Consider the following 27,377-nt stretch of genomic DNA (forward strand, 5'->3'; position numbering starts at 1 on the left):
GTCACCGGGAGATTGATGCAAATTCCAGTAGACTCTCAGATGATTCAGGGGGGTTGTCAGCCCTAAATATTCTCCCTCCCCAAGTCATCTCTTTTCCAGGCTGAATAGTCCCAATATTTTTAGTCTCTCCTCATATGGAAGCTGTTCCACACCCCTGCTCATTTTGTGGCCCTTCATTGTGCTTTTTCCAATTAAATATCACTTTTCTGGAATAGGGTTTTGGTTGTCTTAGCTACCATACGATAAGATTTCCCCTACCATGACAGCAGTGTTTTAGAGAGAGATTTGGTCAGCAGATCATTTCAAATTCATCTATCTACTCTAATGAAATCCAGTGGTTAGAGCAAGAGGCTGGGAGTCAGGAAACCAGTGTTCTATTCCCTGCTCTGTCACTAGCTCACTATATGATCTCGAGCAAATGACTTCACTTCTCTTTGGTGTGGTTTTAGCTGTAAAATGGGAATAATAATACTTACCCATTTTTGTAAAGAGCGTGGAGATCTTCAGATGAAAATAAGTGCAAATCAATATTATCTCATCCTAAAATATAAATAAGTACATCTAACTTATCAGTTGACATCGCTATTATAAAAAGCAATCTAAAATACTTCTGATATTCTCATTAAAAATCCTTTTGTATTTTTTAAGTCTCCAACACGAAGCCCTGACACTTCACAGCACAGTAAGCAAAGCCAAATTTTTGCACTACATTTGCAATATCTTTTATACTTGGGCAGCTGGCAAAAAGTGAGAAAATCCATTAACATGCTAATGATGTGTCCTATTTAAAATTCCAGCCCTGATTATTGTGTGATTAAATCTCTTCCCTTGACGTCTGCTTTGTTATATTGGAGTTACAGTGAGAAATTTAACAATATTAATAAAGTACAATACAGGTGACCAATTAAAAACACAAGAAATACACATACATTCTAGTCAGTGTTTCAAATTTCTTATGAAAAACAGCTCCTTCTAAGCTACCAAAAGACTTATTTCAATAAACAAAACTCGATTCTTGAAAGGCTCACAAATAAAAATATATAAGTTCAAGAGAGAAGATGTGCATAAACAGTCAATGAAGAGATCAACATAGGAAGGCTTTGCCAAAGTAGTAGGTTTCAAGGAAAGGTGTGGAGGAGAATAAAGGGGGCTTTTGATGCAGGGGAAGTAGAAGGCTTTTCTAAAGATATAAAGTAGTATGAAAGAGAAAGCATAAAGCAAGAGTGGGAAGAGAAGGCAACCAATGGCATGCCACTGTCCTGACTGTCTAGCTAGAAAAATTAAGCATCTGATGTCTACGGTGAAAGACTATCAACTACACCATTGAAATAATTAAACTAGTATAAACAAGGAAACTGACTTGTTTTCATGGTAGCGTTAGCTCAAATTAACACCTCTCCAGTTAAATTCAAGTGAGAGCAGTCACACAGAATGATTGGATTAGCAGCCCAGAGTGGCTGAGCCCCCACTGTGTTACTAGGTCAAGAGCTGGCAGAACTCAAGCTTCAACCCACTCACCCTGACAGGCCAGCTAGTTCACCTTTAAACCACCACTGAACTTGAGCTAGAGATTTTTGTGCATAGACAGGAGTCACGTTGTGGTAACATTTGAAGCATATCTCAAGCTAACACTGCAGTGAAGACAAGCCCTCTGAGGCACCTAATACCTGAATATACAACTCTGAAACGCAGGAGGGGGAAAATGGTCTAGAATTAACAAAATATTTTTGTTACAGATTCTGGGAAAAATGAATTAAGTGGTTCAGGTATATTTCTATCTTTATCATTATTTATTATTATTATTATTATTAACTATTGCCTCATTTAAAAGAATAAATCTTTGCTTTAAAAAATGAAAATGTTATATTGCTTATTCTCTAATCAAATGACATATTTTACATAAAAATAAGTAGTTAAAATCATGACAGACTATGTTCCGCTAAACTTCCCTGCCCATCATTCAGGAGCTCTCATCTATCCTTATTATTATCCTTAAATATTCCTGTTTATCAAAAAAATAAGATGTGTGCATACTGGGGTATTTACCAACCCCTACTATCATCAATATTCCTTATACAGTCAGTATCTTCATCTTTATTCTACTATTCTTTCTCCCTCCATTTTTCTAAATATGCATGCTCACAGACTATATTTTGTGATAAGCACCAAAACATCCCAAAGTCAAAGTTACTCGACTAATTTCAATTCCCAGTTGCTAAAGGTTAAATGCAATAACCTTGAAGAAAATAAAACCTGTCCTCATCACCAATCAGTCTGCCACAGAAAACAGGGTGCAACATTCAATAAACAGCAGCAATCACAGAGAAAGCCTTCTCAATGATAATGTGCCATCTGCAGTTTAGACTATTCCATGTTCTATTTTCCAAGCATAAAAGCACTGTGTGAAAAGACAACTGGTTCATGAAACTTCATGTTTTTTTTTTAAATACAAGATATTTACCACTTTTTACAGGTTTGTTTCCAACCAAAATTCACATGCTAGATCCTCTCAAATCTAAAGGAGTGTCTATCTTCCAAAAAGTAAAATGGTGTAGATTATATGAAGATCAAATAATTTTAATGGTTTATACAGCTTTCAGCAAGTTGGTTTGGTTTAATAAAGTTTTATTTCATACAGAATTAACTTTCTTCACTTATTCTTGTGGAATCACAACAAATCATATTATAATCTGCATAATAAATCTCTGACATCTCAGTGCTTTGCAATTTATTATTGTCATAATTTGCAGTCAATTTCAGCAGAGTATGATGCTTCATTGCATACATTCGGTGTTTCAAAAAAGGACAGTCTTGGAAGCGCTGCCAGTTCTGTTGCTTCAACAAGCTCACACAGTCTGAAAGCTCAGTAAAGAAGAACTCATTTGGAAAATTGTGTGTTATGGAAAGTTCCCTTTCTCTAACAGAGCAAGTAACAATATGAAGGGCACAACCTGGGGAACCAAAAAAACTCTTCAATCCACTGGCAAACCCAAATAATTAGAAAGCATGCTTCATCATCTGCTTTTGGATCACTTTGCTTATGCTGAAGAACATTAATGTTGGAGGAAGACCATTACAATTTTTGCTCTACTTTTCTGGATCTTTTCTAGTTTCTAGCAGGATAAATACTTGTCTAGTAGCGTAGAGGACACGTCTTCCTTCCCCTTCCTGCATGTGTTTTCAAGAGTACTGTTGCTTTAAATCTCCTTAGTGGCCGACAAAATCCTTCTTTTTGTTTTTAAGATAGCTTTGCCTGTCTGGTCACCTAGGAAACACAACTCAGTAACCTTCCAAAAGAGCAATGCTTTTGTCTCTTCTACCAACATACTGCTCGGAAGATTTTGAGGTAGGAAAAGAGTTTTAAACTCTGGAACTATCTCTAATTCTTTCTCCAGAAAGAATTTCTAAGATTATGTTTAGCAGGCAGAGGTCACTATAGTATGTGTGTATTTGTAGTCAATTAAACACTACTCCATCTTTTACTTAAGCAACATAGCCACTTTATCTGGTAACTTACTGGGTGGCTTCAGGAGGGGAAGGCAGAAGACAGGATCTACAGAAATTAGAAGCAGTTCTACCTTGTCAGTTGCATTCACTTAATCACAGATCAAATTTCCTGATTCCACTTGAAACAGTAAGCCACAAAGGCTGCTTATGTTGACTTGCTAGCTGTTTTCGCTAAACCACTTATTTAAATAAAGACTTCTTGCTTTCAAAACCATGAGCCATCTATGGGTTACACATTTTCCCGACAAACATCCTGAATAAATATCCAATTATGTTAAAGGCAGAGGTTCCTATTGTTGTGGACAACCTACATTTTCCATAGATGAAAAAGTACAAGAACATTTATGTACAAGATATTTGATTATGCACATGATGTACATGCACAAGGCATTATTATTAATTAGGTTTCAGCACAAGAGACTTTTTGAGCATCAAGGCTAAGAGAGACATCAAAAGCACCCTACAAAATTAATATCCACAAAGCTAGAAAAAATGTCACTCATGAATGACAAGACAAAGCCTGACAGCATGTACAACCTACTATTTATCAAGGTCCTGCCAAAATTTCCCTCCTAAAAATGGTATGTTCTGCATGTCACACACATCACAGGGATGTTCATCCAATTAAGCAGAATACTGGTCTGCCCACAATATAGAAAAGCAAAGCTTCAATCACCCAACAGCTGGTGAACTACTTACCAAAGGCAGACTCCCCCTGCACCAGTTCTTGTTTCAATCTGTTGTAATCTTCTTTAATTCTCTCTAATTTTCGGACATTTCTGGCATTCAGCACCAACAGCTCATTGAGAAGTCCCTCCAGCCCTTCTCTCTCAGATGTTAATGATCTTATTTCTTCTGCAAGATCCTTAGCAGTACAGAAATTACTTCCTGCAGATTCATTTGGAGGGAGAATAAGAGAGAAGGAAACAAACATTTGCAACATCAGTAGATTGCACAGAAAACACGGGAAATTAAGCAACTGAACACCCAAGCAGCAGCTAAAACAACAGTAATAAAAGACAGGAGAGTTTTGCATTCTGTTTAATTTTTCTGCTCCACTGAATCCCATTACAGGAAACATTCTTAATAAGCTATTGGAACAAGATGTGCAAAATTATGGTTTACCTAGATTCTTTTACACAGAAAACATTCCTTCCTTTTTAATTTTTAATTATTTTTTACATTTGTGGGGAAAAGCCATGTCTGATATTTAAGTTGAAGAAAATTTTACACTTGTAATTCATGGGTCATTACCCTGTAGTCCATCAGATCATCATCAGGCTTTATAGTGTACCTCAATTCATAATTGCCAGATGATATAGTACATTTAAATGGGTGCCATCAATCTGTTAGGCTCCAGAAAAAATCTTTCTTGAACAACGATAAATACCATATACCATTATTTCCTTAAGGTTTTTATATATAGGACATACTGTGTTTGTAAATGGTATGCATCTATTAAAAATAATATATTAAGAAAATGCTGAGCTTGCATGGATAAGTGCTTAAAAATCAGGAATCTCCACTTCTTTTTCTCCCTGAAACATGTAGTTTAGGAACCATGCAGGGTTCCTGATACTCCCATCTCATTTTACCTACAGTTCCTGAGCAGTGTGTGATTCCTGTTAGAGAATCAGAACTAGGAGTCACGAGTCCTGAGTTAAATTCCCAGCTCTACCGCTGGCTTGCTTGTGATATTAGTCCTTAAACTCTCTGTGCTTCGTTTTATAAAAAAAAATCAAGATAGCTAGGGAAGTGCTATTCACAAAGATAAATTACATTAATGACACTAGAAAGTGCTACCATTTTAACTATGTCAGTATAGTTAAAATTGCACAATCCCCCTAGTGTGGATGCAGTTATAGCAGTATAAAGGAGCTTTCTACCACTATAGCTATTCCCGTATGGGAAGGTGAATAACTATACCAGTATAAGTAATTTTTATACAACTGTAACTGCGTTCACAATAAGGATTTCACTAGTATAACTATTTCAGTAAAAAAATTGCATCCCCTAACCAAAATAGTTATACTAGTAAAATATTTAAATGTAGACTAGCCCTCAGGTGGCAGGAGCCATATAAGTACCTATACAGACAGATCTATAAAATAACCTTTAGGGGCTCTGATGTAACCAGCAAAGGCATTCAAGGTTTACTGATGAAATGCTGCTTCTAGAAATTAATGTGAAGCACATCCACTTGTGCATACATTAGCCATCTACCACCTCAAAACTCAAAAGAGAAGGCATAGATTATAGGTATCCCTGACCATAATAGCTCCATCTATTGTCCACATACCAAAATGCTTTACGAAATTTTTGGTTGAAAAGTACAATAAACTGCTGCCTATACACAATGGATAATTTTCTAAGGTAAACAGTTTTTTTTTCCTTTAAGAAATATCCCAAAGCACCAATCAGCAAAATTTCAGCTTCAGACAATCCAATCTTATCTTTACTTATAACAAAATCTCCATTTCTACTGCCTAGGTTAGATCCTATATGCCAAAATTTCAACATACAGTGAATTTTTACAAATAATTATAAATAACCCCTAACAGTAGGGTGTATAACTGTCATCCTCCCCCTCCCTACCTACCCCGAGCCACTATAAAATGTTTTATAAACCTAATTTGTGATTTGCTTCCACACAGGTTGGGGGGGGGGGAAGAGAATGAGGAAAAAGTTGACATATAATAATGGATGAATGGTAAATATTCAGATGTCTCTAAGGCAGCGAGGCTGACAACACCATAATGGTATCTCCAAAGAAAATAGAACTCATTACAAGCCTTAGTGCACAGGATCCTTAATAAAACATGAAAGAAAATATTCTTAATTAAATCTGGAGCCTTCTTTCTACTTCTGAAAAAAGCTAGGGAAAAGGTATGATGCTATACATGAAACTTTTATACATGCTGAATGATTATGAATTCCCAGAGGGGAAGTTAATATCAAAATTCAGGCTATGACGAAAAGGCATCAAGTATATGCCCATAAGGCAAATCTCCCTGATGTAGCTTTTCCTGACAGCAGAAATATGCCTGTGAGTCTGTGATGAAAAATCAGAAAAGCATATACAGATCTGTGTACTCTGAAAGTGCCATCAGTGAACTCCTGACCGCAATCACAGTAACTAAAATAGGTATTGTCTAAATGCCACAAAAAGGTTGATTATAAAATTATATTTATATCTCTACCTGCCAACATTATAAAAAAATGCTCTTCTGCTTTTTAGAAACCACAAGTCACTTTGGTTACTATAGAAATATCCTTTAGACACCTGTCAAAATATTTCATTTTGTTAATATTATAAATTTGACAAAATGCCTCATTTTGATGACAAAGTAATTATTTCACCTAAACCGAGCACTATAATTTATCACTTTCCTGCATACATGGGGTTAAATTTCTACAACCATACTGTAGACAGCATTCGGGGGGAGGGATAGCTCAGGGGTTTGAGCACTGGCCTACTAAACCCAGGGTTGTGAGTTCAATCCCTGAGGGGGCCCCATTAAGGGAACTGGGGTAAAAATCTGGGGATTGGTCCTGCTTGGAGCAGGGGGTTGGACTAGATGACCTCCTGAGGTCCCTTCCAACCCTAATAGTCTATGATTCTTTTGGATCTCACTGAAGGTCCGGGGAATAGGCGGTCATGCCTAATGGTTAGAATCAGGTGCCTGAAACTGGAGCCAGGATCAGAGTCAGGAGCCAAGCCAAGGGTCAGAGCCAGAGACAGCATCAGGGGAAAGCATAGGAGCAGGGACCTAGCGCGTGACAGGAAAGCAGAAAACATGAACAGACAGGGGTCTGGAATAAAGGAGACAGGAACAGACTGGGGGGCAGGAGTCAGGCAAACAGGCAGGATTCGTAGTAGCCAGGGATTCACCAAGTTGCTCAAACAACTTCCCGTACCTCTGCTTTAAATAGTGCATCCCAGCCAATCAGCGGGGCTGGACATCTTCCTCAATCAGCTTTATGGGGAGAGCCTTTGTGAGCTAGAGCTTAGCTAGCCTCCTTCTCCACTAGTTTTGGTAAACTATTGGCGGCCAGAGTCTGAGCACGGTCTAGGGACTCGCCCTGGTTCAAGGCCCACAATCTTACACACTCACTCAGTAATCAATAAACCCTTATCAGAATTTGTAAGGAAAACCTAGAATGCTGAAGAAAGTAGTGCTGGTTATGCATAAAGTGGTAGTCTATCAAAATAATAAATCAATCTTTCAGTTAAGACCTAAAACCAAGATTTAATAACCCCACGTGTGGTCATTAAAGATCCCATGGCATTTCTGATATTTACTTCCAGTGCCTGGGCCAAATTCCAGTTTAGATAAGTAAGTTACCTAGGCAAAATTCCCCAGCAATATCCATTAAATTTGATATTCTTCTTTTTGTCCTAACTATTGTGGAGTGTTAATGAGAGCTGAATGACTACCAAGTTCCTCACCAGCAATGACTGCATTTCACTAGAGTGTATGTATAATTATACACACCCACATTATATTATACTAGATGGGTGAAATTTACAGCTTAATAAATTTCATGAAAATATTGGCAGATTCATGGAATCTTACTGTGCTACTTTTAAGATGTCTTGAGAAGCAATGTAGTAGTGAGGGGGAAACTGAGAACTTGGTTTGTGATCATTTAAATCCACAATGGGGTACTGGGTTTTATTTTGTGCAGTGAGAGATCAATACTGCAACATGAGGCACTTATGATATGATATAAAGCTTCATGTGGCAAGCAGACAAAATTAGGGCTACTTGGTGGAAGTCTGAGGGCTCTTGCAGGATCTTCCCTCAAAAGTTTGCAAAGAATTCTCATACTTTAAACCAGTATAAATGACTTCAGTAATCCAAACAAAAAGCGTAATTGTTAAGGATCCCAAGCACTGGTGGAGGAACAACCAATGCAGCTAGGGAAGTGCACAGGGGCCTGCATAATTTGGGAAGTAGTGCTGCTGCAGTGGTCCATAGTGTTAGGAGCACCTGGAATCCAGGCCAGACCAATGCTCCACCACTTGGTACCCAGAGTCACAATGCAACTGAAATTTGGCCAACTCACGCCTCCATAATGCCTGACAGACCAGTGGCTGGACCAAATTTCAGTGGTGTTGTGACCTCATGTGCATGGCCACAATGCCTATCAAATCTGGCCCACCCATCAACATTCCCTTTACACTGCACACACAAAGTAGATGTTTCCAGAAGCCTCAGCAGTCTTGTTCTGAGCTGGCTTTCTGTTCACTTGACGAGTATGCTGGTGAAAGCACTCAGTCTTCTATCCACCCAATCTGCCTTCTCATATTTATTAAACATTACACTCAGGACGTCAAATTTTAGAGACCTCATCTGACAGGGAGAGCCTGCAGCGGCACATCATCATCTAACATCATGTGAGGGAATTTGTGCGGTATAGACCAGACAGGAATGGGCCACCTCCTGAATCACCAATACTTATTGCAATATCATCTAAGGCCTTCCATCCACACAGTGACCTAGCATCAGTCACCTTGTGAAAATTGATAGGATCACCTGGCAATAACACATAGGTGCATACTAGGGTGACCAGGTGTTCAGTTTTTGAGCAGAACATCTGGTCAAAAAGGGATCTTGGAGGTTACAGTCAGTATCACTGACAGGGCCGTTGACTGTCCGGTTGGCCGTGCAACGCAGCGGGGCTGGCAGGTTCCCTGCTAACCTCCATACCGTGTGGCTCCCAGGAAGCAGCCGTCATGTCCCTCCTCCATCTCCTAAGCGTAGGAGCAGCCAGGGGGCTCCACATGCAGCCCCCACAGCTCCCACTGGGCGGGAAAAACGGCCAATGGGAGCTGCGGGGGCAGCACCTGCAGATGAGAAAGGGCACAGAGCCACCTGGCTGTGCCTCCGTAGGAGCCAGAGGGGGGACATGGTGCTGCTTCTGGGAGCTGCTTGAGGTAAGTGCTGCCCAAAGCCTGAACTGGGGACCCCCTCCCAGGCTCTAACCCTCTGCCCCAGCTCCAGCCCTGATCCCCCTCTGAATCCCTTGATCCCATGCCAGAGCACCCTCCTACATCCCAAACTCTTCATACCCAGCCCCACCCCAGAGTCCACATCCCCAGCTAGAGCCCTTAACCACCACCCCCCGCACCCCAACCCCCTTTCCTAGTCCAGAGAACTCCTCCCCTCATTTCTGGCCCCACCCAGGAACCTGCACCCTCAGCATAGAGCCTGTAACTCTTCCAGCACCCCAAGCCACTTGGCTATATACCCCAGCCTGGAGCCCCCTCCCGAGGAATAGCTCAGTGGTTTGAGCATTGGCCTGCTAAATCCAGGGTTGTGAGTTCAATCCTGGAGGGGACTTGAGGGAAAAAATCTCTCTAGGGATTGATCCTGCTTTGAGCAGGGGGTTGGACTAGATGACCTCCTGAGGTCCCTTCCAACCCTGATATTCTATGAACTCCTCATTTCTGGCCCCACCCTGGAGTGAGCAGGGAGCATGGCCTCAGAGGAGGGGCGGAGCGGGGGTGTTCAGTTTTTTTGCAAATAGAAAGTTGGTAACTATTGCATATTTCACAAAATGTGCCAGCCTAATGTAACACTTTACCATTGCCTGTAATTTCTAAGTACACCAGAACAGATGTCATTTGTCACAATCCAGCACAGCCATTTTATTTTTATATATGAGTATGCATGTGCAGAGGATAAACAGAGAGACAGAGATCCACGCCGGTGAAGTTTCACATTTCTATACTACTATTCTAGCAATAACTGTTCCTTGTCAGTGAATTCGCAAGAGACCAGTCTGGGAGTAAAATGGTCACAGCTATTTACTGATATACTTAAGGGCTTAACAACATGTGAGAATTAATCAGGAATAAAGTAGGATGTGAATTTAAAGGGGATTAACTACTCCAGATTACGCAGCAAAGAATCCTGTGGCACCTTATAGACTAACAGACGTTTTGGAGCATGAGCTTTCGTGGGTGAATACCCACTTCCTCAGATGCATGTAATGGAAATATCCAGGGGCAGGTATATATATGTGTGCTAGCAAGCAAGCTAGAGATAACGAGGTCAGTTCAATCAGGGAGGATGAGGCCCTGTTCTAGCAGTTGAGGTGTGAAAACCAAGAGAGGAGAAACTCAAGAGAGTTCACACCTCAACTGCTAGAACAGGGCCTCATCCTCCCTGATTGAACTGACCTCGTTATCTCTAGCTTGCTTGCTAGCACACATATATATACCTGCCCCTGGATATTTCCATTACATGCATCTGAGGAAGTGGGTATTCACCCACGAAAGCTCATGCTCCAAAACGTCTGTTAGTCTATAAGGTGCCACAGGATTCTTTGCTGCTTTTACAGATCCAGACTAACACGGCTACCCTCTGATACTTTACTCCAGATTACATCCATATAGGTCGCTGATATTCTTGAATAAGAGTGCCTTGTCCTGGAAAAAGAGCATCCATATATAGATTTAATTAGGAATATTTTCCAATACAGACAAGCCCTCAGGGCCGCCCGGGGCGAGGGGGGAGCAAGAGGAGCAATTTGCCCCAGGCCCCGCAGGGGCCCCCATGAGAGTTTTTCGGGGCCCCTGGAGCTGGATCCTTCACTGTCTCCGGGGGCCCCAGAAAACTCTCACGGGGCCCAGGCCCCCAGAGCTTCTTCCACTCCAGGTCGTCGTCAGCAATTCGGTGGCAGGGGGGTCCTTCCGCTCCAGGACCCACCGCCAAAGTGCCCCGAAGATCCATGGCGGGGGGTCCTTCCGGCACTTCAGCAGCAGGTCCCGGGGTGAGTTTTCGACAGCAATTCAGCAGTGGTGGGTATTTCTGCCCCGGGACCCGCCGCCGAAGACCCCAGGCCCCCTGAATCCTCTCAGAGGCCCTGCAAGCCCTAACACAAGCTATTTGGATGGGTAGGAAAAAAATCATGGGGATTTTCTGGGCCAATTGTCAGTTACAAGGACTCAGTCTTATTGAGTCCCATGGCATCTATCCCATGTCCTCTCAATTTAAGACAATGCTTCCTTAACACAATCCTTCTCCATCTGAAGAACGATCTGACAACACAGAGTTTCAAAGCCCATCCCATACCCCTTATTGGTAGCAGCGAATGTGACTCCTCACATGGTGGTGTTCTATCTCGTTTACCAACAGTGCTTTATCTGTTTCTGGATGCTTCATAGATTCCAAGGCCAGAAGGGACCACTATGATAATCTGTTCTGACCTTCTACATAACACAGGCCACAGAATTTCCCCAAAAACTCTTGAAGCATATTTTTAGAAAAACACCCAATCTTGGTTTTAAAATGATCAGTGATGTAGAATCCATCCCATCCCTTGGTAAGTTGTTTCAATGGTTATTTACTATCACTTTAAAAAAATGTATGTCTTATTTCCAGATGTTTGTCTAGCTTCAACTTCCAGCCACTGGATTGTGTTATACCTTTCCCTGCTAGATTTAAGAGTCCATTATGAAATATTTGTTCCCCATGTAGATACTTATAGACTGTGATCAAGTCACCTCTTAGCCTTCTCTTGTTAAACTAAGTAGATTAAGCTCCTTGAGTTTATCACTGTAAAGCAGGTTTTCTAATCCTTTAATCATTCTCATGGTTCTTCCCTGAACCCTTTCCAACATGTCAACATCCTTCATGAATTGTGGATACCAAAACTGGACACAATATTCCAGCAGCGGCCACATACCAGTACCAAACACAGAGGTAAAATAAGAAATGGTTACTAACCTTTCCATAACTAATGTTCTTTTAAATGTGTTGCACATGTCTATTCCACTATAGGTGTGTGTGCACCCCAGTGCACCATTGTTGAAGAGTTTTTTCCCCATAGTGGTACCTCTCAGGGCTGCACAAGCACCCTCTGCTTTCTCATATATTGTGTGCAGGCATAAAGGGAGGAGCCAGCCCCCAGTAAGAGTGGAAGGAGGACAGATCATAACATAGACATGTGCAGCACATCTCAAAGAACAACAGTTATGGAAAGCTTAGTAAATATTTATACTACTACGACTTATTGCGTATGTCCATTCCACTGTAAGTTACTCACAAGCAGTCTCAACTAGAGGTGGGTTCACAGTCTATTTGAACAGGGACCGGAGGACTACTCATCCAAATTTAGTATCGTCTCTAAACTGTTGAGAGATAGCATAGTCAAAGGCAAATGCATGACATGCTGACCAGGTTCCCACTTTGCAGATGTCTAAAATGGGAACATTAGCCAGAAAGGCTGCAGTGATTGCTTAGGACTTAGTCAAATGATCCAACACTCCATCTGGTGGCTTCATGTTAACCAACTGGTAGCACGGGCAAACGTAACTGGATATCCAAGGCAATATCCTCAGAGTGGAGACAAGACTGCCCTTCATTCTGTTGATAACTGCAATGAACAAGCGAGTTGAAGAACTGAAAGGTTTAGCATGTAAGAGATAAAACGCTAAAGGTCTTCTAACATTCAGAGATGTTCGGTTCCTCCTCAACCTTACTACCATGAGGCTTTGGGAAGAAGGTCGATAAGATTGTTTGGTTAATATACAAAGTGAAAACCATGCTTGTAAGAAACCTTGGTGAGAACAAAGGTAGACTTTGTCCACATAGAAAACCGTATACAGAGAATCTGATGCTAGACTCCTCAACTCTCCCATTCTCCTGGACAATGTAATGGCTATAAAAAAGCTACCTTCATGAAAGATGCAATAGAGACCAGATCACCAGAGGCTCAAAGAAGAGGACTCATGAGCTTTGTTAAGACTAGATTCAGGTTCCATGGGGCACACCAACGAAAGGTGTCCTTTTGGGAGAAGAAAGCAGCAAGTTTAGACCTCCAATAGCTGCTTAGAAAAGCCACCTTGGATCAGATGCTAGTAGAAACAATGATAATTGGCCCTCCAGTGGCCAGACAGACTGGGAGCAGGCAGAAGCCAAATCAAGACCCAACAGGCTAGGTAAAAAGGGCTGACTGCTTCCTTGAGGTGACAGTTCTGAGTGAAGCTGGGGCAGAGAAAGAAGGCTTTTCCCCATCTTAAGCCAAAAGCCCATCCTGGTCAGGGCCTAACTCTGATTGTACCTTTTGATTGAGCCAGCAAAATATTGATTTGTTTTACATAATAGAATTTAAAGCCCAGGCAGACATCTTAAGTTGGAGATCAATTGACTGCTGTAAAATTAAAGAGTGTTTGCGTCATGAGATGCTTCACTGATTCAGGAGAACCTCTTGACACCACCTCTCCATTGTATGATTCTCACAAGAGAAAAAAATATCTAAGAGATAGGGAATCATGTGTCATTGATTTTAACTGTGAATTCTTCTAATATGCACCAAACCAGGCAGCAACTATTGGTTCATCATTTATACTGCATTTAGAGAAGTAAGCTACCAGCTTTGCTATAGCTATGTCCAACGTTACTCAACATTTAGCAAAGGAATGATTTCTGCAAAACAGAAAAATGTGAATGCTGGGAAGACAACTGGGGGAAAAAACAATGACACTAAGCACAAAGCACACATTCACCTTTCTTCCTCCACTAAACAACTTTTTAAAGATCAACACCTGTTGAAGCAATAATAAGAACTGAAGAGCTAACAGGTGTTCTTCCTCAGGGCAATCACCATTATGGTATCCATCAATGCCACTAATACTGTAGAACTGATTAATGAAATTGTTTTTAATTGTTCACTTTATCAATGTAACTTCTGTTCACTATTCACTACACTTGTCTATATTGTAACTTCTGTTCACTGTTTGCCATATTGTAATTCAAACCCCATTTTAAAACACTCACTCCATTTTGTAAAAGCTTTCTCCAACCTTCATTTTTGCAAACCCTGCTGTAATCTTATTAGTTTAGTTTAGATTTGTGACTGAGGCCATGTCTACATCTAAAGTTTTGCAGCGCTGGTTGTTACAGCTGTATTAGTACAGCTGTATAGGGCCAGCGCTGCAGAGTGGCCACACTTACAGCAACCAGCGCTGCAAGTGGTGTTAGATGTGGCCACACTGCAGCGCTGTTGGGCGGCTTCAAGGGGGGTTCCGGGAACGCGAGAGCAAACCGGGAAAGGAGACCCGCTTCGCCGCGGTTTGCTCTCTCGTTCCCGGAGCCACCCAGCAAACCGCAGGGAAGGAGACCTGCTTGCTCTGGGCTCTGGGAACGAGAGAGCAAACCGGGAAAGGAGACCCGCTTCGCCGCGGTTTGCTCTCTCGTTCCCGGAGCCACCCAGCAAACCGCAGGGAAGGAGACCTGCTTGCTCGGGGCTCCGGGAACGAGAGAGCAAACCGGGAAAGGAGACCCGCTTCGCCGCGGTTTGCTCTCTCGTTCCCGGAGCCACCCAGCAAACCGCAGGGAAGGAGACCTGCTTGCTCTGGGCTCCGGGAACGAGAGAGCAAACCGGGAAAGGAGACCCGCTTCGCCGCGGTTTGCTCTCGCGTTCCCGGAGCCACCCAGCAAACCGCAGGGAAGGAGACCTGCTTGCTCTGGGCTCCGGGAACGAGAGAGCAAACCGGGAAAGGAGACCCGCTTCGCCGCGGTTTGCTCTCTCGTTCCCGGAGCCACCCAGCAAACCGCAGGGAAGGAGACCTGCTTGCTCTGGGCTCCGGGAACGAGAGAGCAAACCGGGAAAGGAGACCCGCTTGATTACCAGAGGCTTCCTCCTTCCACGGAGGTCAAGAAAAGCGCTGGTAAGTGTCTACATTGGATTACCAGCGCTGGATCACCAGCGCTGGATCCTCTACACCCGAGACAAAACGGGAGTACGGCCAGCGCTGCAAACAGGGAGTTGCAGCGCTGGTGGTGCCCTGCAGATGTGTACACCTTCAAAGTTGCAGCGCTGTAACTCCCTCACCAGCGCTGCAACTTTCTGATGTAGACAAGCCCTATGGTATGTATGGATGATGGAATCAACCTCCAGCCCCAGCCTGTCCTGATGAAATAAAGTTCAAACCCCACCGACTGAAGATGCAGACAAGAGCCCTAACAAAGGAAGAAGCGTCCACCCTAAAAAGAAAAGGTACAATAGAAGAAAGATCAAAGCCAGGTCCGAGGCTGAAAGTCACGCCTGCAATTGACAGGTGATCAATCACCAAACCCAGAGGCAGCGTGACACAGCAAAACCTATAGACTCTGGATTCAAACTAAAGCCTACAAAAAGGATGGGTGAGATGGGAGACTTTGGAGGGTAACATTCTACTGCCAATATGGAAGGACATTGGTGCATGCCCAACAGAGACCCAGCTCGTTCTTGTGCCCAGCTTTCCTGGCCAGTTAGCCGTCACAAGCTACGAACCCAAGCTGCAAAATCAAGCCATGAACTTAAGCTATCTTCAAGACTGGTAACTATGCAGCAGCTGCAGCACATCTGATGGATATGTGTGTGTGTGTGTAGGTAGGTATTAGGTATAATGTGTGTGTATAAGGATTAAGATATTAGTTATTGGTCATAAATCAAATCATCATAATAAATGTGGCATCTTTGTCTTGCCCCCTGAAAAGATCCTGTGTAGTTTTGTCTGTACAACAATACAAGTTATAAAATCTTCTATCCAGTTGTTGAGGATACAGAGTTTGATTACAACTTATACTTCAATAGACACTAGGAAGTTTACACTTGAAATTAGACGAAGATTTCTAACCATTAGAGGAATGAAGTTCTGGAACAGCCTTCCAAGGGGAGTAGTGGGGGCAAAAGACATATCTGGCTTTAAGACTAAGCTTGATAAGTTTATGGAAGGGATGGTATGATGAGATAGCTTAATTTTGGCAATTGATCTTTGATTATCAGCAGATAAGTATGCCCAGTGGTCTCTGATGGGATGTTGGATGGGATAGGATCTGAGTTACTGCAGAGAATTCTTTCCTGAGTGCTGGATGGTGAATCTTGCCCACATGCTCAGGGTTTAGCTGATCGCCATATTTGGGGTCGGGAAGGAATTTTCCTCCGGGGCAGACTGGCAGAGGCCCTGGAGGTTTTTTGCCTTCCTCTGCAGCGTGGGGCATGGGTCACTTGCAGGTGGATTCTCTGCAGCTTGAGGTCTTCAAACCACAATTTGAAGACTTCAATAACTCGGACATAGGTTAGGGGTTTCTTATAGAAGTGGATGGGTAGGGTTCTGTGGCCTGGTTTGTGCAGGAGGTCAGACTAGATGATCATATTGGTCCCTTCTGACCCTAAAGTCTATGAGCACATAATGAAAGCTTAGTGCAAAGAAAAGAGGAGGAATTAGATGTAGTGATATATACCAGATTCTGAAAGCAGCAGTGCTGATGGGTCTGCTGACAAGAAGGAATGAACAATGAATGAGCAAGATCTACATACTTCAAAAAACAAGAGGCTCAATCACAATGATCATTTTTAAGAAATGATACCAAATATTTTTATTATGGGGCATAATGCAATACAAATTGTGCACTTGATCTGGAAAATACACTGTATGAAGGCCCATTTACAGGATCTGCTATAGAACAGTTAGTTGAGAGAGACAGGGTACACAAGAACATTATACCAGGATCAAATCGGCAGGTGCAAAATAGGAAATATCTTTTGAACAGCTCACAAAAGCGATTAATTGTAGTGGGGCAGAGAAAATAAAAGTTTGAGTTTCTGGAGAGAATTTACCCAAAGAAATTTCCTTAAAATCCATTGGAATACTCTATTGTATTTTCAAAGACAAAAAGTTGGCTCTCCAGAAGAATTTTTATAAGTCAAGGATAAAAGTCATTTTTAGCAGGAATAGCAGTACCCAGGGAGGGGAAAGAATTGCAAAGGAGACAAGGAAATCCCTCCCTCCTTCTCCCTATGATTCCTATATGTGCTCAAGTCAATTCAAACACTGATTATACTTTGAAGATGGAGGGGTAGATTTTCTTCTACATCCAAGATCTATTAAGCACAGGTGAAAGGTCAGTTACACAGCTCCATGAGTTGGTGAGCTGTTCTGCAACAGCCTCAGAGCAAGTTAGGGCAATCTAGCGGCTACTGTAACTTACACAAGCTAAGGATCCACCTCCTCCCTCCCAGCACATGCTCTATGCCAGTGAGGAAGGTGAGATGTTGTGTCAGGAACTGACTCTGACATCTTTACCCCAGCTGAGAGAAACACTCTACCTCCAGGGAAATTCTCAGCTGACTAATTATAGCCAGAATTAGTCTTCTTTGAGCTGCCTGGGCAGTACAAAGAGACCAGATTTTACCTTAGAACAGTGCTTCTCAAACTGGGGTCCTTAGAGACTGCACAAGGGGTCTGCAAATATTACAAAAAAAAAATTTATCACCACACGTCTGCATTGCCTAACAATTAAAACCAACAAATGGTGTGTGAACAGTGCCGTAATACTCACATTGCAAAAAAATCTCACTGCTTTGTGACAGAAAATCAGAAGTGATTTCCATTTATGTATTTATTTATTTTTACGACTAAGACGTCTTTGGTGGGTGGAAGTGGAATACATTTTTACAGTGTGGGAGCAAATTACATTGGAAAATGGATACATTTTTAAAACGTCCTCATACTAGTACTGCTAGTTGTGCTAAAGTCATGGACAATGCAGAGTCAAGGAGTAAGAAACAAATGAACAGAAAGTTTGATAAAAGTTATACTGATTTTAGTTTTATGGAATTTAATTATGGACGACCACAATGCGTTGTATGCTTATAAATCCTGTCAAACAAAGCAATGAAATCCACAAAATTGAAACGACACCTCGCAACAAGGCAACTTGAGTATAAAGACAAATCGAGACTTTTTTCAGTGAGAAAATAGTAACAATCAACAGAAAACTCAAATAGCAAACATCAGTTCCAGAAAAGGCTCTGAAAGCATCTTTCTTAACAGTGCTTCAGATTGTAAAGAGTAAAATATCCTGTACCACTGGAGAAGAACCGATTCTTCTAGCTGCTGTAGAAATGTGCGAAATCATGATAAAGGAATATGCAGCGAAGAAACTTAAGGCTATAACTCTTTCTAACTACACAGTAAGAGAATTGAATAGCTTTCAAATAATGTAAAATGCTATCTAACTGAAAGGCTATGTACATGGGAACAGTTTGCAATTCAGTTTGATAAGAAAACTGATGTTGATAATGCAGCACAATTATTAGTTTTTGTTAGTTATGTTTGACTGGGGGGAAATTTTGTAAGATTTTATTTTTTATCAGGAGTTACCAAAACAGACAACAGGTCAGGAAATATTCAAATTATTGGATGATTTCATGAAAGTAGAATTGCTGAACTGAGAGAAATGTGTTGCTGTTTGCATGGACAGTGCTGCTTCTATGATAGGCAATAGGAACGGTGGTGTAGCAAGAATGAGAGCCATAAATCACAGGTCATTGTAACACACGGTACCTTGCATCGCCAGGCCCTTGCGTCAAAGAAGATGGAACCTGAATGTGATGTGCTCAATGCAGCTGACACAGCTGTGAATTTTATAAAGTCCTGGCCTTTGAATTCATATCTTTTTACAAAGCTGTGTTGAGAAATGGGTGCAGGATATGACAAATCATTGTTTCATATGGAAGTGAGTTGGCTATCTCATGACAAAGTGTTGGAATGAGTTTTTGAGCTTCACAAAGAGCTGCTGGGTTTTCTTTCGGTGCATAATCCCAAGAATGCCACAAACTTTTCTGATCCAATATGGATTGCAAAGCTTCCAGACCTCGCAGACATTTTTAACAGGTGGAATGCACTGAACCTGTTCACACAAGAGGGCAATACCACCATACTTGAAGTGAGTGACAAGATTACAACATTTCAGAATAAAGCAGAGGTTTGGAAAACTAGAATGAGCAGTGGAATCTCATATGTTTCCTCTATTGACAGATTTTCTGGATACTAACAGCATGACAACTAAGTGACAGATCACTGCTCACCTTTCAACTTTGGCAGAGTACTTCAGTGTCTACTTTAAAAATATTAACAGAGAAATATGATTGGGTTTGGGATCTGTTCTCAACTTTTGCTATGTTGTCTTGCCATTTGAGTGGAAAAGCAGAACAGGAGCTGGTTGAACTGCCCTGTAGTTTCAGGAACAGACACCTGGCCAGTTTTGGTCAACTGTTGCTGTGGAGTACTCAGTATTAGTTACAGAAGCAATGAAAATGTTGCTACCTTTGCCATCAACATTTACATGTGAAGCATCATTCTCTACCATGACATCTATCAAGACAAAGTTCAGGTCACAACTGGAAGTAGAGAATGATTTACAAGTTTGCTTGTCAACCACCAGCCCAAGGACAGAACGACTCTGCAGTAAGAAACAGGCACACCCATCTCACTGATATCTGCAAGTACACTTATGCTCCTCTTCTTAAAGCATTACTAACAGTACGTGTTTTTATGGAGCATATGTATACTTTTGTCAATCAGTTTCTCGGTTGGGGGTCTGGGATTAACATTGCATTTGAAAAGGGGTCCATCAACAAAAAAAAATTGTGTCTCTCTGCCTTAGAGTCAGGCCAAGAATGCAATATAGGAGTGCAAGATGGAATGATCATTTATGTGAATGGCGTGTGCACACGAACACAAATATATAATCTTCCCTGCATTATATTTTCTCCCTTTTCCACGTTTTCTCTGTCATCTTATTCCCAGTAATTTCGTGCTCTTTGCTTATTTTCCACATCCTCCTTCTCCTCTTTCCATCTATGCTCCTACTACACACTACCATCCTATCCAATTACTACTCACCAATCCTGTCATTCTCTATCCCCCTGATCTCTTTATCCCCAATATACAACATTACACAATTGGTTAGGGGAATAATGGCTTTTGGGTGGAGAGGTTCATCTTTTTCTGAAGCATCTGGTATAGGTCACCACTGAAGAGGCAGGATACCAAATGTGATAGATCAATTATATGTTAAGGCCTATATTCCCAAGGAGCCCAATTAGCCAAGATATTGAGGAGGAATACTGAAATGCAATAGGCACACTGAGACATTAGCTGAATTTTCTTCCCCTTTCTTAATAGCATTTCTTGACAGTGAGAAAGTTACGAAAGAGGAACAGCCCATGAATCATGTAAGGAAAGACGGAGCAAACTTGCTTAACTTAAGGCCATTTTGTCAGCTTGTTAGGATTCTGAGGACAATATCTAATTTGCATAAAATTAAGCAGATTGCAGCATGATCTCAAGCAAACAAAGGAGTTAACATCACATTAGCATAAACATGTGGAGTGGTGGTTAATCATATTTTCACCACCAGGCATAGGCAAATTTCTACTCTGATGGCTCTGTTTTACCTAATCTCAATTAACATTAAGAGACATGAAGTGTTTTAAACTAAAAGCCAACCTGTTACAAGCCTTTTAGCAGGCATTTGGAAATAATCTTATTCTCTAGTCTCCAATGTCCAGATTTATTATGAGAGGCAACAGTGCCAACACTGTACATTTGGTAAAAGGGAAGTGGTTAAATACACATGCCATGCTACTAGCCTGTACCTCCACCTTACACAGATATAGGTCACAAAAGAGGGATGCTCTTATCTTTTTAAAAGTGCTGGAGGTCATATCACAGTCAATCACCCAAACAATTCCCACTTTCAGGCCAGTTACTATATACAGTCAAACCCCGCCATAACCGAAATTGCATATAACGCGATTGCAGGTTGGCTCCCCTTTAAGGTACAGTATGATACTGTACCAATGGTCCCCAACACCATGGCAGGGGAGAGAAGCTGCAGCTCCGCACCTGCTGGGGACAGAGAATTCCGAGGCTGCTGGCGCCAGTGCTCTCTGTCCCCAGCAGGTGGGGAGCCGCAGCTTCTCTTGAAGTGGGAGAGAAGCCGTGGTCCTGCATCTGCCAGGGACAGGGAGCACCGGCGCCTGCAGTCCCGGAGTTCTCTGTCCCCGGCAGGTGGGGAGCTGCGGCTCCTCTTGAAGCCAAAGGGAAGCCACGGCCCCACACCTGCCGGGGACAGAGAACACGGGGGCTGCAGGCACTGGAGTTCTCTGTCCCGGGCAGGCGCGGAGCCGCGGCTCCTCTTGAAGCGGGAGGGAAGTCGCAGCCCCGCACCTGCCGGGGACAGGGAGCACTGGTGCCCGCAGCCACGGAGTTCTCTGTCCCCGGCAGGCGGGGAGCCACGGCTCCTCTTGAAGCAAGAGGGAAGCCGTGGCCCCACACCTGATGGGGACAGAGAGCACCGGTGCCCACAGCCCCGGAGTTCTCTGTCCCCAGCAGGCAGGGGGCCACAGCTCCTCTCCCCTGCTGGGCACTAGGCACCAGGGGCACTAGGCTGTGCACCTCAATGCACCGCTTTGGGGACCACCTGACTGATTTGAAACCCCACTATACCGCAACCCCGCATTTAGTAAGATGGGATTTTTTGGACCCCAAAGGTCGCGTTATAGTGGGGTTTCACTGTATCTAATAGCACTGAATAACTGTTTTATTAGTGAAATGATGACATAAGATCTCTATTCAGTGTAAGGATCTTAATATTCTTTCTAAATGAGGTATAAACCTTCTTGGCCTAGTTTCTACATCTGGGTCTAATTTACACTTGCAAGAATAAGACTAACTTCGAAGGAAGTGAAGAAAATTAGGGGCGCTCTCTCTCAAACACACACCTCAGCTGTGTCTAAGCATTTGTCAGATTTCATTACTATTATTTTCAAGAAGAAAATTGTGTTCACACAGTTACAATACCTAAGGAGACTATAACATACATGTAATCTCTCTCATCTGCACAGCTAGTAAATTGACAAAACATTACCTAAAATGGTGGTTTACTTCAGATCTTCCACTCTGCCCCTCATTTTCTTACTATGCAAAAATCAAAAATATACCATTCATCACACATTAATCTAAAATTTTCAAAATAGTGAAAATGAACTTAAAATAAATATTGCTACAGTATTTTTTACTTATATGGATCAGTGCAATATTGCATTACAAAGGGTTACCAAAGTTAACCTTTGCTAATTTATATTTCCTTGCTATTTTTGAGCATTAATTTGATTTGATCTGTAAGCTTTCCCCAATAATTCTTGTGCCTCTGAGCCATCCTACCAGATAAGAATAAACCTTCCTATATTTCCACATCCCTTCCTGCACTGATAACAGGCTATTTTACAAAATTTAAAGCTTTGCTGGAATAAGCAATTTTTAAACTTTTTAAAGCTTTGATACAATATTTCAAAATAGTTTTCTTTTACAATGGTACATATAAAAGACACTGACCAAAATGACTGCATTGATAATTTTTTCTCAGTGGCTGTATCTCTATTAGCATATTCCCCAACCCCCATCCCAACCCAACCCAAAGAAGCTGGCATTCTTCTTTCTTTGACTCTCCATTACTTTATGTATCTATCTGTGAGATGGTAGGTAGTCTTATTAACTGCAGTCCCAGCAGAGCTACTGATTCCAAATCCATTATCTACTAACATCCTATTTATGATGTTTTATGAAAAATATTGGGCAAGAGCCTCAGGTGGTGTAAACTGCTGCAGCTCCACTGATTTCAAAGATCTGAGCTGTAAATATTGGTAGAATGGAGACATGAACATCCAAAGTGGTTTCTAATTTTTGGAAACTTTTTAGAGTCTTCATGATATAATTGACCTATTGTATTTATTACATACCTTCATAAAACTGAAGATTCTCTAACATTTTTGCTGACTAAATTCTACATTAGGATATAATAAAGAGGGAAAACTACTCAGTTTGTATGATATTATACCCAGTAGAATGGCTGTTACTTATTGGGTACTGAAATGCAGGCTAAGTTATTATTGTTTAATACTAAACAATATTCCTTCTGTTCTGAAATGTCTCCAATGCTTGTCTAGGTTAAGATTAAACCAAGTTTAACTGGCAGCACGAGTAGACTTCCATGTTTGGGATTGCATTTATTCTGGGGTTTTATTTTTGCACGTTGGGGAGCATTTTGCCCAGTACTGTAAATTGATGTGTCTGGAATACAAACGTGAGTGTAGGTAAAATGTTCATTTTCTTTGAACTGCCTTGCATCCATGAAATAGTATTGCCTTTCCAACTCTCCTACTTGTAAATATTTTATATTTAAATTCATATAACTAATATATATTATTTGATAATTGTATTCCAAGGTACCAGTATCTAACTGAACCTTTGGGCCAGTATGTCTGACTTCATTGGATTAACTTTCTACTTTGATGTTGTTCCAAAACTATTTACATTTTTGACTGTTCCCTCAAGATAATTATGGGGTTGGCTAAGAACAAAGTATCATCATCAACATATAAAGAAATTTTGTGCAGGGTATCCTTTAACAATGTTGTTGCAGTGGATTCTTTCAGCGAGTGATTCCATTGTCAAGGCAAAAAGCACAGGTAACACACAACATCCTTGCTTGGTGCTTCCAGATTGAATGAAAACTTCTGATTATATCCACTGTTCTTCATCTTCACAGCAGGTTACAGATATAAAGTTTCTGTCCATCTAAGAATGTTATCCACAATTCCATATTGTTCTGAATTGCTCTAAAATAATTCCACTCTACCAGATTAAATGCTTTCTTAGCCTCTAATGCTAAAATACAGAATCATTTATTTAATTAGTCAGATAAAATAATCCCTCAACAGCCATCTAACAGTCCACTTCTTTGTATATATAAGTGGATGATATTTTGTTTAAACCACTAGCCTAAACCTTGGCCAATTTTTTTTTTTTTAACAGGTCAGTTCATACCCGTCAATTGTGTCTTCTTTGAGGGATGTCACTCACTTTAGTCCCTAAATTATTAATATCCACATGTTTAGTGTGCCCTTATTTTACTGCTGAAAATGATTTACATCAAAAATAAATAATCATTTAACCGATTGTACAGTTGTTTATATTAAAGCCCCATTATCTTTTAAGTCTCCTCTGTGAATAAAATTGTGTCACTGTGAAAGGATATGCCCTCACACTGGTATGGCGGAGGCTAACAAGCTCATGTGGGTCTATTCCACACTAACGTACCTGAAAGGCTTGTTCAGCCTGGAGGAGGAGGAGTTTAAGGGGGAAATTTGTCCTTGAAGAATACAGTGTAAGGTGGCTCTGACATGAAGGTATGGATCTCAATCTCTTCTGGCCAAAGTGATGACTACTAAGGAGGTCAACTTCAAGGACAGGTACAGCAGGGATCAATTTGTCAACAGTTCAAACGGGGGGATCTGTCAGTTTTGATAAAACCAGGTTGAGGTCTCGGGAAGTAGAGGGGCTATTGGGTGTCACACATGGGGGTACAAGCTCTCAAAGTCCTTAAGAAAACCATTAGCAATGTCATGGGGTGAAAGGCTGAGATTGCACCCAGGTGGACTAATAAAAGCCATGGTTAGACCTTGTTTTAAGTGTAGTAAATATTCCAGAATGAAAAGTAGTGACAATTGCATAGGTGAGACACCCTTCTGGGAAGCCCAGATAGAGAACCATTTCCATTTTGACAGGTAAGTAGCTCTAGTGGATGGCTTCCTGCTTCCTAGGAGGACTTTGCAGACCTACTCCGAGCATGCTAGTTTTGCAGGGTTCAGCTATGGAGCTTCCAGACTGTCAGATGGATGGACACGAGGTTCAGTGATGCAGGCAGCCATGGTCATTGGAGAGTAGGTCTCAATACAGATGCAGAAGGATTTGTGTCTCCACAGAGAGATCCAGGAGAGTGGCAAACCAATGCAGGGAGTGGGGTGAGGGGATATTGGGGCAGGTTGGGGCTATCAGGATGACTCACGCTTGGTCTCACTTGATCCTCAGCAGGACCTTGTATATGAATGGTATAGGAGGAAACCAAGAGAGGTCTCGTACAAGAAAGGAGGAAACCATCTGCAAGAGATCTGGGACTGCGTTGCGCTTTGCCACAAACAAATCTATGTGGGGTGTTCCCCACCTCTCGAAAATGTCTTTTATGACATCTGGGCAAAGCGACCACTCAGAGTGGTCGGAGAAGGATCTGCTGAGGTGATTCATTAGTTCGTTCTATGCTCCCAGTAGTTAGGAGGCCTCGAGGTGAACCGAGATATAAAACATTGCCATTGTGTTGTCTGTGAGAACTGACACATTTTTGCCTGCCACATGGAGTTGGAATACCTGGGAAGCCTAGTGGACTGTTCTGAGCTCCTTGGCATTGATGTGTAGAGAAAATTCTTCTGGACAGCAAAGACCCTGACTTCTAAGGGAGCCCAAGTGAGCACCCCAGGCCATTGCTGAAGCATCTGTAATGAAGGATATCCGTTAGGTCTCGTGGTGCTGGCTCCTGGTAGGCAGTGCCAGCCTCAGTACCAGAGCCTTGATCAGGCTCTGATCAGAGCGGTGGTAGTGCTCTTGCCTTGGAGACCACTGAGTAGGAGTGTATGGACTGGGGACCTTGCATCCGGGGAAAAGCCCAGGGGCTCCAGAAGGGCCACTGTACCGGTATCTGCCACTGTCCAGGGGCCACGCAGTTGATGGGATGCTTTGACACAGGTCCATTGCAGGGTAGTGCCGACTCGAATGCTGGTGCCGGCTCCTGCTCAAGGCATATGACTGACTCCAGTGAGTCTCTGTTTCGAAACCAGGAAGGAGCAGTGCCCACTAGTGTTGGAGATTGATGCCGAGGATGAGAAAATCAGGGCTGGGTCATCACTGCCCATTTCTCTTTAGACGGTAACAAGGACCTCAGTACCACCAACATAATTGGCTTTTAGCCAGAGACACGAGTACCAACATTGAGAATAAGTTTCTCACTGTGATAAATGCCTCCGGCGTGGAGGGTACCACCAAAGTGCTGGTACCACGGTGACCCTCCGGTGCCAGGCTCAACAGCACCCACACTAGGGCTGGAGTCAATGACACCGCATGAGTTGCTGGAGTCAAAGAGTATCAGACTGCAGGTCGTACTCTGCAAATGTCTCCATTCCCCATCAACCTCAGGGTCAGAGAATGTCCTCTCAGACTTCTGCTCCTTCCTTGGCACTCAAGATGGTGAACGATGCCAAGGCTCTATGGAAATTGGGAAAAGCACAGACATCTTAGTCTTCCAGGAAAAGCAAGAGTCAGGCTAACTCTTCTATTTAATAACGCGAGACTTTAATGCAGGGCCTGGGCGAGTGGGAAGAACAGAGAGGTTATTTTGACCTTATGTTAAATAAGAATGAAACGGAGACTGTAGCAGAAAATTGCTGAGAAAAGTAAGATATCAGGAAGGAATATGTATAAACAAAATGCAGCTGTTGATTATTGTATGTAACAAAATGTATAAATGCTTGCCCTAATTGTTTATCTGGAGGAGACCTGCCTTGGTAGGGAAATCCCTGCCCATGTGTATTCTCCTGATCAATTACAATTACTCATAATAAAGCTGCCTCTGGCTTGTTGCTTTAAACTCAGAGTGAGGATTTTGTTTTCTTCCACAGTTTTGGTGCCGTGACTCGGATGGCAACGCCCAGCTGGGACAGCGACAACTACTATGGACCGTTCCCCTGCATTGTTTTATTTGGGAATATTTGCACATATCTTAGTCTCTCAATTTTTTTCTGGTAATGCTACATTCTTGAAGGACTGTAATGATGCATATCCTGCAATACTAAACTAGTACTGCTGCACTTTACGATAGTGTACCTATTGCTGGAAGCAAAATATTTCTCCTTGCAATGTAACAAAAACGGAATGCTTTTTGGAATTACACATAAAAGACCCACAAGGAGTATTTTACAGCAATACATGTTTCAAATAGTGTGGCATCATCCTATATGAAATCCTTAATTATTTCTTTCTAGTAACTTTTATCTACAAGCCCACCAAGTGCATGTATCAACGAAGAAACTAAGAACTTAAAGGGAAATAAAAGCGAAGTTTATTTACAGATGAGAAAAAAGTTCAATACATACAAACTTTCTAGACAACTTAATAGCAGGTTATTACGTTGCCC

At 41.9% G+C, this 27,377-nt stretch overlaps 1 protein-coding gene across 1 annotated transcript in view; it reads right to left on the minus strand.

The window, feature by feature from the left end:
• Positions 1 to 476: 476 nt before the first annotated feature.
• LOC127048946 (disrupted in schizophrenia 1 protein-like) overlaps positions 477 to 27,377 on the minus strand; it is a 242,375-nt gene continuing 215,474 nt past the window's right edge. Inside the window, exons 10-11 of the mRNA XM_050949085.1 lie at positions 4,207 to 4,395; positions 477 to 540 (exon numbers count right to left, since the gene is read on the minus strand). Coding sequence (XP_050805042.1) covers positions 536 to 540; positions 4,207 to 4,395 — 194 coding nt within the window. The 3' untranslated portion in view covers positions 477 to 535. The remainder of the gene's footprint in view (positions 541 to 4,206; positions 4,396 to 27,377) is intronic.

Source organism: Gopherus flavomarginatus, chromosome 4, assembly GCF_025201925.1.
Source record: "Gopherus flavomarginatus isolate rGopFla2 chromosome 4, rGopFla2.mat.asm, whole genome shotgun sequence".
Lineage (NCBI taxonomy): Eukaryota > Metazoa > Chordata > Testudines > Testudinidae > Gopherus > Gopherus flavomarginatus.